The sequence below is a fragment of the Callithrix jacchus genome, chromosome 16 (genome assembly GCF_049354715.1).
Source record: "Callithrix jacchus isolate 240 chromosome 16, calJac240_pri, whole genome shotgun sequence".
In the NCBI taxonomy this organism is placed as follows: domain Eukaryota; kingdom Metazoa; phylum Chordata; class Mammalia; order Primates; family Cebidae; genus Callithrix; species Callithrix jacchus.
This window is the reverse complement of record NC_133517.1, coordinates 47818707-47835183: the sequence shown is the minus strand read 5'-3', so window position 1 is coordinate 47835183 and position 16477 is coordinate 47818707. Positions and strand designations below refer to the sequence as shown.

The window sequence follows — 16477 nt, the reverse complement described above, 5'->3', positions numbered from 1 at the left end:
GTGACTCATGCCTGTAATCCCAGCACTTTGGGAGGCTGAGGCAGGCAGATTGCTTGAGGTCAGGAGTTCAAGAACAGCCTGACCAACATGGCAAAACCCCATCTCTACTAAAAGGTCAAAAATTATCTGGGTGTGGTGACACATGCCTGTAATTCCAGCTACTTGGGAGGCTGAAGCACAAGAATCGCCTGAACCTAGGAAGTGGACATTGCAGTAAGCTGAGATCACACCACTGCATTCCAGTCTGGGTGATGGAATGAGACTGTCTCTAAATAAATAAATAAAGTTATACTTAATATATTATAATGTGCTCTTGCCAAATGATGAGAATATCATCAAAATCTAATGGAAGAATGAAAACTGATCTTGAGAGCTATAACAAAGAGAATACCCTTAAGTTCCCTGCCACTTCTCTATGGTCTGTCATTGCTTCTGTCCATGCCACTCACTGGACCATACTTACTAGTATATGGAGTCACATGGTTTAGTAATTGCACAGAGATGTGACATCACTAGAGAGCTTCAGATTGCATTTAAATCATAAACATATTTAATATACTAATCCCAAGAAAAGGTAGGTAATCCATAAGATAAATAACAGGAATTTCATCAGTATAAAAGATTTTAAGAAAATAAAAACATAATTGAAGGACAAAACTGATTTCAAAACTAAATACCAAGCTATAGTATTTGAGACTATGGTCCTGGCAGAGGGATTATATATCAATGGGTTATCATTGAGAGGTCAGAAATAAACCAGTACATTTGAGTTCAATTCATTTTCAACAAGGATTCCAAGATATTCAGTGAGGGAAAATAGAATTTTCAATATTATGTAGCAAAGACTGGATAGCCACATGAAAAAGAATGGAATTGGACCCCTACCACACACCATATACATAAATTAACTCAATATGAAGCAAAGACCAACATATGAGACTAAAACTATAATGCTCTTAGAACAAAAAAGAGGTGTGAATCTTTGTTGTTTGGATTAAGCAATAGTTTCTTGGTATGAAAACAAAAACATGAGCAATAAGAGTAAGTGAACTGGAAAACAACTTAAAATGTCATAAAAATTTAAAATGTCCTTAAAAAAGGACACTATCAAGAAAATGAAAAGTATAAATGATAGGAGGAAAAATTATAATATCTGATAAAGGTCTAGGATCCAGAGCACATAAAGAACTCTTACAACTGTAAAAATGAAAAGACAACCCAGTTTAAAAGTGGTTGAATGATTTGGATAAACATTTATGCAAAAGAAGATATACAAAATGGCTAATAATAATAGCCAATAATGAAAAGATGCACTTGACATCATTAGTCATCAAGGAAATACATATCAGTAGCACTATGAGATACTACTTCACACCCACAGAGATAGCTAGAATAAACAAGTTAGATGATAACAAGTTTGGTAAGAATGTAGAGAAATCAGAGCTTCCATAAAATACTGGTAGAAATGTAAATGGTACAGCCTCTTTAGAAACAGTTTGCAGGTCCTCAAAAAGTTTAACAGAGTTCCATAGAGTCCAACAATTTGACTATTAGGTACATACCAAGAGAATTGCATAAAAAGTTGCATAGCCAAATAATGGAAAACACAAATGGCCAGAAATTGATGAATGGATAAACAAAATGTGGCATATCCATGCACAATTTTATTGAGCCATAAAGACAAAAAAAATACTAACTCCTGTTATCATACAGATTATTCTTATAAATATTAAGCAAGGCAAACAAAGTCAATACAAAAAGCTGCATATCATACATATGAATTATATATAAGACATATATGAAATGTCCAGAATAGGCACATTTCTAGAGACAGAAAGCAGAGTAGCGACTGCCAGAGGCTGGTGATGGGAAATAGTTACTGCTAATGGGTAGAATTTTTTTTTGGCAATGATGAAAATATTCTAGAATTAGATAATGATAATGACTGCATAATTTGTTGCAGACATATCGCAGAGATATTGTGGGTTTGGTTCCACTGCAATAAAGCAAATATCACAGTAAAGTGAGTCACACAATGTTGTTTGGTTTCCCAGCACATAAAAGTTGTTTGCACTATACTGTAGTCTATAATGTGTACAATAGCCTTATGTCTAAAATAAGATATATAAAGCAATGTATATATCTTAACTTAAAAAGATTTCATTGGTGAAAAATTCTAACAATCATCTGAGCCTTCAGGGTGTTGTCAACTTTTTTGCTGGTGGAGGGTCTTGCTTCGACGTCAGTGGATGCTGACTGATCAGAGTGGTTGTTGCTGAAGGTTGGATGGCTGTAGTAATTTTTAAAATAAGGCAACAATAAAGTGTGCCACATAGATTAACTCTTTCTTTCACAAAGATTCCTCTGTAGCATGTGATCCTGTTTGAAAGCATTTTATCCACAGTATAACTTCTTTCAAAATTAGAAGAAATCCACTCAAATCCTTCCATTGCTTTAACAACTAATTTTATGATATATTCTAAATATTTTCTTGTCATTTCAACAATGATCACAGCATCTTTACTCAAAGAAAATTCATTTCAAAAACCACTTTCTTTGCTCATCATGAGAAGCAACTCCTCATCCATTCCAGTCCTGAGATTTCAGCATTTCAGTCACATCTTCCGGCTCCACTTCTAATTTTAATTCTCTTGCTATTTCCACCATATCTGCATTTACTTTCTCCACTGAAGTCTTGAACCCCTCAAAGTCATCCATGAGGGATGGAATCAACTTTTTCCAAACTCCTCTTAATGTGGATATTTTGACCTCCTCTCATGAATCACAAATGTTTTTAAGGGCACCTATTACAGAATAATGAATCCTGCTCACAAGGTTTCAATTCTTTGCCCAGATCCATTAGACGAATCATTTATCTTTGGCAGCTCTAGCTTTCCAAATGTATTTCTTTCTTTCTTTTTTTTTTTTTTTTCTTGAGATGGAGTTTTGCTCTTATTACCCAGGCTGGAGTGCAATGGCATGATCTCGGCTCACCGCAATTTCCGCCTCCTGGGTTCAGGCAATTCTCCTGCCTCAGCCTCCTGAGCAGCTGGGATTACAGGCATGCGCCACCATGCCGAGCTAATTTTTTGTATGTTTAGTAGAGACGGGGTTTCACCATGTTGACCAGGATGGTCTCGATCTCTTGACCTCATGATCCACCCGCCTCGGCCTCCCAACATGCTGGGATTACAGGCTTGAGCCACTGCACCCAGCACCAAACGTATTTCTTAAATAATAAGACTCAAAAGTTGAAATTACTCTGATTCATGGGCTGAAAAATAGATGTTATAGTAGCAGTTATGAAAACATTACTATCCATCAGCACTCTTGAGTAACTAGTTTTGCATTGTCAATGAACAGTAGTAATACTTTGCTAAAACTTAAAGTCACCAGCTGCATTTGTCCCTAACAAGAGTCAGCTTTTCTCTTAAGCTTTGAAGCCAGTCATTGACTTCTCTTCTTTAGCTATGAAAGTTCTAGATGTCATCTATTTTCCACAGAAGGACGTTTCATCTACATTGAAAAATCTGTTGTCTAGTGTAGCCACTTTTATTAATTATTTTAGCTAGACCTTCTGGATAACTTGCTGAAATGTCTACATTAGCACTTGCTGCTTCATGTTACACTTGCATGTTATGACGATGGCTTTTTTTCCTTAAGCTTAATAAACAAACGACATCTGCTAGCTTCAAACTTTTTTAATGCAGTTTCCTCACCTCTCTCAGCCTTCACAGAATTGAAGAGAGTTAGAAACTTGCTCTGAATTAGGTTTTGCCTTAAGAGAATGTTGTGGGTGGTTTAATCTTTTATCCAAGCCACTAAAACATTCTCCATGTCAGTAATAGGCCTGTTTTGCTTTCTGATCATTGCTGTGTTTACTGGAATGGCACTTTCAATTTTCTTCAATAACTTTATTTTTTAAAAAATGTTTATAGATTCAGTGGGTATATGTGCAGGTTTGTCACATGGATATTTTGAGTAGTGGTGGAGTTTGGGATTCTAGTGAACGCCTCACCCCAACAGTGAACATTGTATCCAATAGCTAATTTTTTAACCCTCAATCTCCTTCCACTCTCCCCACTTTTAGAATACCTATGTATGACCATATGTACCTTTCCTTTGTATCCACCACTTAGCTAACTGTTTTGTGCAAGAGGCCTGGCTTTCAGCCTATCTCATCTTAGAACACACATTCCTCACTAAGCTGTATCATTTCTAACTTTCAGCTTAAAGTGATATATGTGTGACTCTTCCTTCCACTTGAACACTTTAGGGGCAACTGTAGGATTATTAATTGACCCATTTTTAATATTATTGTCTCTCAGAGAATAGGGAGGTTCAAGGAAAGGGAGAGAAATGGGGAATGGCCAGTTGATGGAGCAGTCAGAACACATAAGTATTTACTGATTTAAGTTTGCTGTCTTATATGGGCATAAGTGATGATCCCCTAAAACATTTAAATCGTGAAATCAAAGGTCACTAATTAAAGAGCACATAACTAATATCAAAATAATTTAAAAGTTTGAAATATTACAAGAATTACCAAAATGTGACACAGGGACAGGAAGTGAGCACATTCTGTTGGAAAAATGGTGCCAACAGACTTACTTGATATACGGTTGCCACAATCTTCACTTTGTAAAAAACAAACAAACAAACACCCACAGTATCTGCAAAGTGCAATAAAGTGAGGCACAGTAAAATGAGGTGTGCCTGAAGACACTGAATTGTATATGTTAAAAGGATAATTTTGATCTCAATGTAAAACAATTAAAGAAAATATCAATGATGAATAAACTTAAAAACATCCAATGTTTCTAGCAGTTGAAGAAATGCAAATCAACAGATAATTGCACTGGAAGATAATTTTAAAAATAAAAATAAAAGCTGACAAGAATATTGATCTCATATACTGCTGTGGGAACTGTAAACTGAATTATCCTTTCTCAAAAATAATTTGGTGATAGTATCAAGACGCTTAAATGATGATTCGGTTTCATTTTGTCATTCCAATTCTAGCAATCTGCATTCCATATTTGGCAGAACATAGGGAGTGAGGAATATTACCGTTTATTATAAATCTCCTTTTCCCTCTAAGGTGGGTAGAAATAATGCGTCTCATCCTTACCCTGGGTCCAATTTGGACTCTACTATTATATCCTTACCCTGGATCCAATTTGGACTCTACTATTATAGTCAGCATTATTTCTGTTTTCTTACTTCTACAACTCTACTCCATGGCCACTCGACAGAAATGTGACGGGTTCTATCTATGTTTTGCTTTTATCTCAATCTTTGTAAATTGTCATTGTATGTGTATTATTACTAATGTATATGGAAGTACTACAACATGTAAATATCTACAAATCAATGCTAAATGTATATTGGAAGTGCAGGCTCATCAAATTGTACTGAAGAGGTATACTATCTAAAAATATTGGAGATCAGCTCAATTTCCCACAACATGTTGTCTCTACACAGGCTAAAATGGCTACTTTACTACTTCTAAAACACCATTTACATCTTTTCATTTCTGAGCTTGGTTTACAACCAGTCTGTTTGTTAGATGATAAGCTAACATGTAACAATCAGGCAGTCACTCTTCACACTTCTAAAATTGTAACTTGTATATTTACCACCAACCCTTAACCCCCACCAAAATGTAAGCTTCTTGAAAGAAGGATCTGTACTTGGTCCATCATTGTACCCATACCCAAATCCAACATCACCCACACAAATGGGTTTTCCATAGTAATTTGTACATATCAGGTCCTAAATAAATGTTAGCTGAATGAATAAACTATCACAGATATTGTCATTGGGAGGTAGGAGGGTGCAGTAGAGAGCATAGACAAAGATACTGGCTTGGTCACTTACAAACTGGATAACCTTGGGCGTCAGATTCTTCTGTGGTGAAATGGAGGTAGTAAGAGTGCCTTTCTCAAGGAGTGTAGTAAGGATTAAATTAATTAACAAATGGAAAGCACTGATAATATAATAAACACTTCATAGCTACTAGTATTATGGTCTCCCCAAGACTTAGACACTGTAATGTTTGCAAAGCATCTAGTACACACTGAGTGAAAGAGTAACTAAATCTGTTCTACCAGTCATGTTGATATTAACAATTCATTGAGACTTTCTTTCTCCTTCCCTCAAATTTATCATGTTCTATGTACAGAAAACATCCTTAAAGCTACTGTGGAACTACTCATTTGGACTGATTAGCTGTGTACTCTTCCATGCCTTGTGAATTAACCTCCTTAAGAAGAATAGCTATGTTTCATTTCTTGAAAATAGTACCATTGTTGCTGCTGATGTACTTGTTCTTGTTTTGTGTGTTAATGTGATAAGCTCCTCTATATTCCCCCACCAAAAAAAAATATATCATGACTCTGTTGGATAAAACTCTCCTTTTATTGAATTTTTAATAGCATCTTCTTTTGCAGTTTTACACACATATAGTTATTTATAAACGTTGAACTAGCACTAGTTTTTTCTGTCCAGTAACATTAAAATTATACGAGAAATATTATCTTGACTCAAAAGATTAATCTAGTACCATCACCTAATGCAGACAATGTCCAAATTAGCAAGAAATGTAAATGGAGCAATTAGCATTTACTGTGCACTATTTTTTTTTCTCATCAATGGGCAAAATCAGGGACCTCTGGATTACAATTTACAGTGTAGTATAATATTTCTTTGAAGTTCTCATATTCCTACAAGAGGTATGACACTAAATTCCTCAAGGCATCATGACACTTTGGTATGAGTATGTGGAAGAGACAGTAGAGTAAAAGAGGGGACAGATTAGACAATTTCTCCCATCTTATGAACATTTGAAAGAGTTTTCCTTTGCTATTTGGAGTTTCAATCTGGTTGAAAAAAGACAGATTATCTGTTAAAACAATACATCAATCATATTGTGTTGACACAGTTCTGAAACCTTAGAAAAAATTAACTCTTGCAGATAACATAGTTGTCTATGTAGAAAATTCCTAATAATCGACAACAGACTTCTAGAACAAACAAGTGATTATAGTAAGGTTGCAGGACACAGGTTAATATACAAAAATCAATTGCTTTTCAATATGCCAGCAATAAACAATTAAAATTTGAAATTAGAAACACACCATTTACAATAGCACTAAAATATGAAATACTTAGGTATGTCTAACAAAATATTTACAGTATTTATATGATGCAAAGTACAAAGCTCTGATGAAAGTTTGCATTTTCAATCACATCTATCACATCTTGTTTTGCAGAGTTTTACACACATATAATCATTTAGAAATGTTGCCAAATTAATACTCATTGGTTCTCTGTCTAGATAATAAAATTAAATGATTAAAAAATTTTTAAACGAGATAGTTCATGATAATGGATAAAAAGACTCAATATTGTTAACATGTCCATTAAGATGTGCGTTTAGATACTGCAGCAAAGCAGATATATAAATGGCAATAAGTATCTGAAAAGATGGTCATATGTCATTATGTAATGGAAAATTAAAACAACACTGAGGTATGATTTATGTAATGGAAAATTAAAACAACACTGAGGTATGATTACAAACCTATTAAAGTATGGTCAAAACCTGAAACATTGATAATACCAAAGCCTGGCAAGGATGAACGGCATTAGGATCTCATTCATTTTTGGTAAGAATGCAAAATGGTACAGCCACTTTGGAAGAAAGTTTGGTAGTTTTGTACAAAGCTAAACACAGTCTTACAATATGATCCAGCAGTCATATTTGTAGCTATTTACTTGAGTTGAAAACTTATCCACACAAAATCCTTCATGTACATGTTTATAGAAGCTTATTCATAATTTCTAAATATTGGAAGCAACTAAGACATATTTTTCAATCATTGAAGAAATAAACTAATTGTGGTATATGCATTTAAATAGACTGTTATCCAGCAATAAGAAAAAATGAACTATAACTGTGCAAAAAAAAACCCAAAAACATAGGGGAAGCTGTGATTCACATTGCTAAGTGAAAGAATCCAGTCTAAAGAGGCTACATACAGACTGCATGATTCCAACTGTATGACATTCTAAAGAAGGGAAAACCATAGAGAAATAAACAAATCAGTGATTACTAGGAGTTCAGGGGAAGAAAGGGAAGGATGAGTCAGTGGACAGGGGATTTGTATAATACCTCATGATTTGTATGATATGCAATCATGGATACATGATGTTATACATTTCTCTAAACCCAAAAATGTGTAAAACATAAAGAATGAACTCTAATGTTAACTATGCACTTCAATAATAATGTGTCAGTGCTGGCTCATCAATTGTAATAAATGTACCATACTCATGTAAGATGATAAGGGAAACAGTGCAGAGAAAGAGAGACTATATGGGAATTTTCTACTTTCTGCTCAAATTTTCTAGAAACCTAAAATGGCTCTAAGATATAAAATCTATTAATTAGAAAAGCTTTACCCACCATGTATAGAACATTTAACTCACAGCAAATTATAGATAACACATAGATATAAAATACACACATATAAATAATTATGCATATACATACACACATTCAGATAAAATATGCATCTATTCACCATAAGTCTTAAATATTTACTCTGTTATTTTCCCTCTCTTAATGTAATGCTTCTACAGGGACTAACATGGTAAACAGGAGGTGAGTAAATGCAGGCAGTGATACTGAATTATGCTTAGGAGAAATTTAGTAGTGAAGAGAAATAGGACTGAAATGAGTAGTTGTGAGATCTTAGGTTCTAGGAAAGAATTATTTTTAAGTTATATAATTATGTCAACTATAAAAATATATGGTTGGTAGCTCATTGAACTTTATTCCGTAGTTATTTTACTTTCTTGTCAAGAAAGATGAATACTTGAGTATAAAACTGCATACCAAAATAGTTCATATTTTCCCAATTCAAGAAAAGGTGAGGAAAACAAAATAGGCACATACCAATAATTGATCGATGCTGATCATTAGAACACTCTCATATTGTTTGCCATCTTTACCTTCAATATCACAATCAGATGATGCTACTGGCAACAGAACAAGGATCAGGGGAGGAAGTCCAAAGATATACCTAAAAGAAACTAAATTCAACAGGAAATAAGAATGTGCTAAATGTTATATCATATTGCATTTGATTGTGCAATATGGATGGGATCACTTATTTCTAATACTTCAAAAAATACATCTCGCTTTAGAGATAATGCAGGAACAGACCCAAAAGCTGAACTTATGTAACAACCGAAGTGGAACAGCATTTTGGAGTGTAGCGTTCTTTCACTTTTTATTTTGCAATTACTCATTAGAAAAGTGCAAAGCAAGTGTGATGAAATCAGAGACTGCTTTTGAAAAACACTCCAAGATGTTATTCAATTTTAATTTATGTTAATCATCCCTGTAAGGAAAGGAATCTACAGATACAGAGGTGCACTATAGTTTGAAGAGTTATTGTTGGAATTTTACTATGTACTGCAAGTAGTTGTATATTTTTGTAAAACTTGATTGTAGTCTGTATGTCTATTTGCTTCTTGGAGGCAGCACTATGGGAGGTTAATCTCCCTGCGATTGTACTATAAATGTACTTTTTCATTTTAATAATGAACCCTGAATGGTTTATATTCCCAAAACTCTTACAAAGGTTATGTTTGTATTTTGGGACTCCTCTCCTATTCTTTCACTATCTTCTGTCTCTGCGTGGCCAGAGACCCAGATTCTTTTCAAACACAGTGCTGTCCAGCTTCTTGCCATGTTAGAAAAACTCAGTCAATAAATTCTTATCCTGGTAACCAATGATTTCTATCTGTTTTTAATAACTCTTCCCAATTAAGAACAATTGTTTAATCAAAAGGACTGAAAAAAATAAATGTTATTATTTCAGGCAGAAAGATGGAAAGCCAGTGATTCCCACAAACATTAAAATCTGGTCATTCAGGAACCTATTTCTTCATAAACCTGCCATAGTGTCTTGTTTGTATCTTTTTATAAATTCTGAGGTATGCTGACAATATATTTTCTGTGAATTTCTCAAATGGACTTTAATTGTACTTGAATACCAGACATTTCACTTGTGTGCCTTCTCTGATTAAGAGTACAAACAATACTCCTTAAATCCCAATGAACTAATATTGTGACAACAGCCTGAAGACTGTTAAGGATATTGTAAGGTTTCCAGTAATATTGTCATCTATTATATCATGATCTGTCATATAAAAAATCAACAGCACTCCCAAATAAATCAAGTGACCCATTTGGTACAAATAGAGAAAATTGTCTGAGTAGCAGTTATGAAAACAAACATAAATCTAACTTCTCATTTGCATTTGTGACAACATGATAAGAGAAATAAAAATTTAAGATTTTTATTTATACAAATCTATTCGTAACTCTGCCACTAAATGCCTATATGCATCATGAGCATAAATTAACTTAGGAGACAAGTAATGATGATGACACTAGTTACCTTTAATTAGTACCTACCATGTGCCAGCAATTTCATTTATAAAATCTCTCTCTCTATATATATATATATATATATGTGTGTGTGTGTGTGTGTGTGTGTGTGTAATTTATAAATATCAAAAAAGTCCTACAAGTTAGTCTTTCTGTAGCACATACAGAGTAGGTGTCAGGTCTGGATGCTAACCTGAATTTGTTGCTTTACCAGGATTTGATTAGAAATGGCCGTAATCTATTGATAACATGTAATTACGTTTGTCCTCTGAATGAAGTTTTGCCTCTCTCTTCTACTCTTCCTTCATACTAAAGATCCTCATTGATTAATTGTTAATTATAAAAATTGGTAATTAAACAAGTGTACACTCATAGATTTAAGGGGTATCAGAGTATATTACTAATAATACATATTTAATATACTATACAGTGGGGAAGTCTGGGCTTTTAGTATATCTACCACTTGAATAGTTAACATTGTACCAATAGATAATTTTTTAATCCTTATGCCCCTCCTACTCTCCCACCTTTCAGAGTCTCCGATGCATATTATTCCACTCTGTATATCCATCTGTACCACTGTTTAGCTCCCAGTTATTAGTAAGAACATGCAATATTTGATTTCTGAGTCAATTCACTTAAATAATGGCCTCCACTTTCATCCATTTTGCTGCAAAATACATGATTTAACTCTTTCTTACGACTGGGTAGTATTGCATGGTATACATATACCACATTTTCTCCCCCCTCCCTCTCTTTTTGAGACAGGGTCTCACTCTGCTGCCTAGGCTGGAATACAGTGGCATGATCATAGCTCACTGAAGCCTCAAACTCCTGGGCTCAAGTGACCCTCCTACCTCAGCATCCTGAGTAGCTAGGAGTACAGTTGTGAACCACCATGCCCAGCTAATTTTTTAAAATTTGTATTTAGAGGAAGGGTCTCACTCTTTTGCGTGGGCTGGTCTTGAACTCCTGGGCTCAAGCAATCCTCCCACCTCAGCCTCCAAGTGTCAGAGTTACAAGCATAAGCCACCACACCCAGCCATACCACATTTTCTTTATTCAGTTCTCTGTTGATGAACATTTGGATGATCAACTGCTAGTTATTTACCAGATTCTGACCTTGTAATCTGATTTGTATGGATTGTATGGAATCATACTTTTTATTTTTTCTGTCATCTTACAGGTGTCCAAAAGGCATACTTTGGGAAGAATAGATGATAGGGGGAAAATTATATAACATATAACTTGAAATCAGCTTAAAGGAGAATATAATAAAATAATTAAATGCGAGAGTGAAAGAGAGACTGTTATCATTATGATAAACGTTATTTCAAAGGTCCACCTTTTGTGTCAGTACATGCAGTTATTTTACTTTCTATGAGCACTAGCTGTCTTTTTCACTCCAGTTTTCAGTAGTTAGGTGCTTGCTCCCCAAATTCACATCAACTTATTTATTCACTGGATGGCGTTTTCTCCATTTTTTTCCAGTGAAAGTTTGGTGTAAAATTCAGTCTTTTTGTGTATTACATGTACTTTCTCAATTTTAAAACATAATTTGCCTTGCCTGTAGAGAGTGTTTTATGTTGCCATTGTTGTCGTTGGATAACTAGCCCCAGACAGTCTATGACAATGCAAAGCACAGAGGTTTTGGAATATAGACACCTAAGACTTTTGTCTTGTTATGACAATGGTTTGTGTGACTATGTAAGTGACAGAGCATCTCTTAAGCTCCACTTACCTGATTTCCAAAATGAAAACTTTAGAGTAAATAATCTTTTTCATCTTGCAGATACCATATTCTAAGAATCTACCTGGCTATCCAAATGCAGAAACCCTTTAGATCTGAAATTGCCTCAGGGATAATGCTGCAAACATACCCAGGACCTTGGACCCACATCTCATAGATTCCCAGCTCTCTCATTAATGATGTGTAGCTTGGTAGTTTGGTCCATAATTGAAGACCGTTTCCCTATGTCACATAGGGAGTAACATATTAAGATTGGCTGGTTTGAGAGTGCTTTTGACGTTGTTGTCACACCCACTCCACAGCATCCTTAACTTTTCATTAGATTACAGAAAAGATAAACAATAAGGAATAATGCAAGGCAAGCATGGGCTTGTGGGATTGCTCTTATATCTCCTGAAGGGATTGAAACTGGAAATTTGTTTTCAGTAGAGAATTTGGTTAAACCAGAATGAGGTCTATCTAAAAATTCTTGTTGATTTTTAATGTAGGCCAAATAATACATTCAATACTCAGCTCCTTAAGTTATAGGAGTCAAAGTGAAGATAAAGTTTTCATCCATCAACTCCATCTTTATCGGTCTTTAAAACCAGTGTTTACTGAATTTCCATTGCATAGACCTATTTTCACTAATAATTTAATTCCATAACCACTTCATGAGGAAGTAGTTAAGTACTACAAGTTATTCACAATTATAGATGCAGACTCTGGGGCACCAAGACAGTTATATAGGAAAATTCCTTTTTTTTCTCTTTGCTTTTGTTTTTATTCAAGATGAAGTCTCACTCTGACACCCAGGCTGGAGTGCAGTGGTGTGATCTCCCCTCACTGCAACCTCAGCCTCTAGGGTTCAAGCTATTCTCCTGCCTCAACCTCCCTGAGTAGCTGGGATTATAGGCACCTACCACAATGCCCAGCTCTGTTGCCAGGCTGGAGTGCAGTAGCATGATCTCGGCTCACTGCAACCTCCACCTCCCTGGTTCAAGTGATTCTGCTGCCTCAGCCTCCCAAGTGGCTGGGATTACAGGCATGTGCCAGCAAGCTGGGATAATTTTTTCGTATTTTTAGTAGAGATGGGGTTTCACCATCTTGGCCAGGCTGTTCTTGAACCCTGGACCTCATGATCCACCTGCCTTGGCCTCCCAAAGTGCTGGGATTACAGGTGTCCACCACCACACCCGGCTAATTATTTTATATTTTTAGTAGAGACAGTGTTTCATCGTGTTGGCCAGGCTGGTCTCGAACACCTGACCTAAGGTGATCCACCTGCCTCGGCCTCCCCAAGGGCTAGGATTATAGACTTGAGCCACCATGCTTGGCCAGAAAATTCCTAAATATAATATAGATATGGGATTCAAATCCAAGTTTATCAAGTTGAAGAGTCTAGAACCTCAGCTTTTAGGCACTAAACTACACTGCTTCCATAAAAAATAACCATATATGTGTAGTCAAGGGGAATGCACAAAAATCCATCTTCCTCTGCATGAACCTCACTAAGGTACTTCCTGGCCAAACTGTGAAACTGCATCACGTGCTCTTATTTCAGAAAAAGACACAATATTTCTTCTTATTACAGTAGGTTATGTGTCAGGTTTAAAACAAAAAAAAAGTCACAAACCTGAGTGTGAACATGACATGTATATTTGTTCTATGAAATGGCCTTTTCCATTTTTAAAACAACATTCAAACACTGATTTGGTGCAGCTTGTAATTCTCCTCTATACCTGCTCAGGCTTTCTAATATTAGTTCTCTATTATTATTTTTTGAGACAGGGCATCACTCTGTGCCTAGGCTGGAGTATAGTGGTAAGATCATGGCTCATGGCAGCTTTGACCTCCAAGTTCAAGCAATCCTCCTGTCTCAGCCTCCTGCGGATAGTCTGTTTTTATTGCTATTCAGCTTTTTGGTCCTAAAATATGATGAAATTACCCAAATCAGATAAGGCAGTTGGAGACCACATAGTAGGTCCTCAACTACTTCAACTCTCAAAAGAAATGGCAAAGAAAAAAAGAATAAAGAGTAATCTTATGTACACTCTTGATGGAACAAACTTCTAGTGAAATCTCTTGAAACTTCAGGAAGCCATGCATTATAATCATTATTATTAGAATTCTAATATTTTGTCTGCTAATGAAAACTTATAGCCACGATTCATGTAGCTTTACTTCAGAAAGTAAAGGCTCTTTCTGAAAAATGCACACATTAGCTTCCTTTTCTGTTTACCTTTCCACCTTAAATCAGAGATGTTGCAAAGATTAGAACCAAGGATGGTCCAGAAAGAAGAAACTGCAGGAGAACTATGAACATTTCAAGGAAAATAGCATTGAGCTCAATTATTAGTTTTATGTTAACACTCCTTACAATTAATCCATAATTATGTTGGCTATTCTTCCCATTCTCCCTATCTTTGTTTTGTTACTGAGTACTTTGTTTTGGTACTCCTTGGTTATGTCAATTATTGATTCTTTACCCACGAGAGTGGAAAGGAGTCTTAATCTAACGGAGTAGCTATCAAAAGAAAGAGAAGTCAGTTTCCTATTCCTGCACCCTCCCCCCAGCTGTCCTCTTGCTTGAGGAAGTACTTACTGTAAAGCATTCCAATTTTTCTAAGCAGATCTTTCCCTTTTTAAATTCTTTTCCTCTTTTTTTTATTCCAGTAAGTTTTGTTTTTTGTTTTTGTTTTGGCTTTTTACATTAGCCATACATGACTGCCATCCGAAGCCAACCCTCCTGAATTCTGCCCCTTTCCATTCTAAATCCGTAATCTGCACAAATAAAACATATTAGTTCTCATCACTGTTCTGGAAGTTAGAGTCATGCTTATTTAATCCTGCCTCCATCAAGAAGCGCCTGTAGGAAAAAAAATATAGAAGCTTACATTTCTCAGCGCTAGTCCCAGGACTGGTTTCCCAGCAATAGGCGCAAGGTACAACCCTTGTTGGAAACTCCCAGCCTTACTCAGGGGGAAAAACGGGGTTTTCCGGAGACCTGTTCCCCTAGGGTTTAAAAGCGCGTCCCGTGGGAGCTTCGCTTTCACTTCTCTAGGGAGTTCTGACCTGCAAGAGCCCAACTACTCTCCGAACCCCGGCCGCCTGCGTGAGTAACTTGGGGCGGCCAGAAGCACGCCAAGGGCGGACAGATGGACAGAGAGCCATTGGCTGCCTCTGAGACCGGCTATGGGCTGCCACCGCTGAGCGGCGCGGAGGCTGGAGCGTTCAGTCTCCGGACAGAAAGCAGGCGTTGGGACTTGCTGGGGCAGCAGCTTCAGGTTCAAGAGGCTATGGGCCAGGATACTCAGGCGAGGCTGGCAGCTGCCCGTGGGAGAGCCAGAGCTCTCCGCAGGTCCAAAGTACAAGGCTGGGCAATTCCCTGACGTGCCTTGGTACAGGGACCCCAGCGCGTCCCAGACTGCCCCGGCGCGCCAGGCGCGCGAACTTGTGCGCAAGGGAGGAGAGCGCTTACCATGGAACATGGTCTGCGGGAGGCAGGCGTAGTCATGATGACCGCAACTGGAGCGGGAGCAAGCTCTCACCGCCCATAGTCACTCCCAGAACCCTGGTCTTCCGCGGAGTTGCCGAGCCTGTGAGTTTGTGCTGGGCAGGGTGATCTTTGCAGCTGGTTCCTCTTACCCACGCCGTGCCTGCTGTTTCATCCATCCCGGTGGGGGCGTCACACACCACCGCCTGGCTCCGCGCTTTGCCTTTTCCATAACTTCCGTAGGACCCGCCGGCAGCGTACTTTCAGTTTCTACTTTGCGCTTGGTCTGCAGGTTCAACCTTTGGGATCATCAGCAGTGAACCTTCATTATCCCCTCTCTCCTGGGCACCTGCTTCCCCCCGCACCTGGAGGAGAATCAGAAGAGGGCGCGAATTTCCAGATCACCGCAGGAGAAACCAGCTGGCTTGAATCAAAATGATTCTGGGTAAAAGTCTTTCCAGATGACCTCTACAAACTTTGGCAATGCTTGGCGACTGGAAGCTAGAACCATGAGTTGCTACTATGTGCACGGAAGCCACAAGTGTGCAGGACGCAAGCTGGGTTATTGGAGGCGGACGACACCAAAGAGACGTTGCTGCGGATGTGGTGGACGATGCCAAGTCGTCTTGTAAAAAAAAGGAAGTGAAGAATGATTAAGAGGGTCACGCCCTCTACCACTCCAACCTCTCTAATCAGTCTCTTTCCGCTCTGTCTTCTGTACATGCACCTGCTCAGGTGAGACCTCAAGGCAAAATAATCCCGTGGGTCCACCTTATCTGGTAAGTGT

The 16477-nt window shown here is 37.2% G+C and overlaps 1 protein-coding gene across 1 annotated transcript in view; it reads right to left on the bottom strand.

The window, feature by feature from the left end:
• Positions 1–16235, bottom strand: part of IL7 (interleukin 7) — a 67265-nt gene extending 51030 nt beyond the window's left edge. The window contains exons 1-2 of the mRNA XM_054246460.2: positions 15676–16235; positions 8963–9099 (exon numbers count right to left, since the gene is read on the bottom strand). Of these exons, the coding sequence (XP_054102435.1) occupies positions 8963–9099; positions 15676–15685 (147 nt within the window). The 5' untranslated portion in view covers positions 15686–16235. The remainder of the gene's footprint in view (positions 1–8962; positions 9100–15675) is intronic.
• Between the last annotated feature and the right edge of the window lie 242 nt (positions 16236–16477).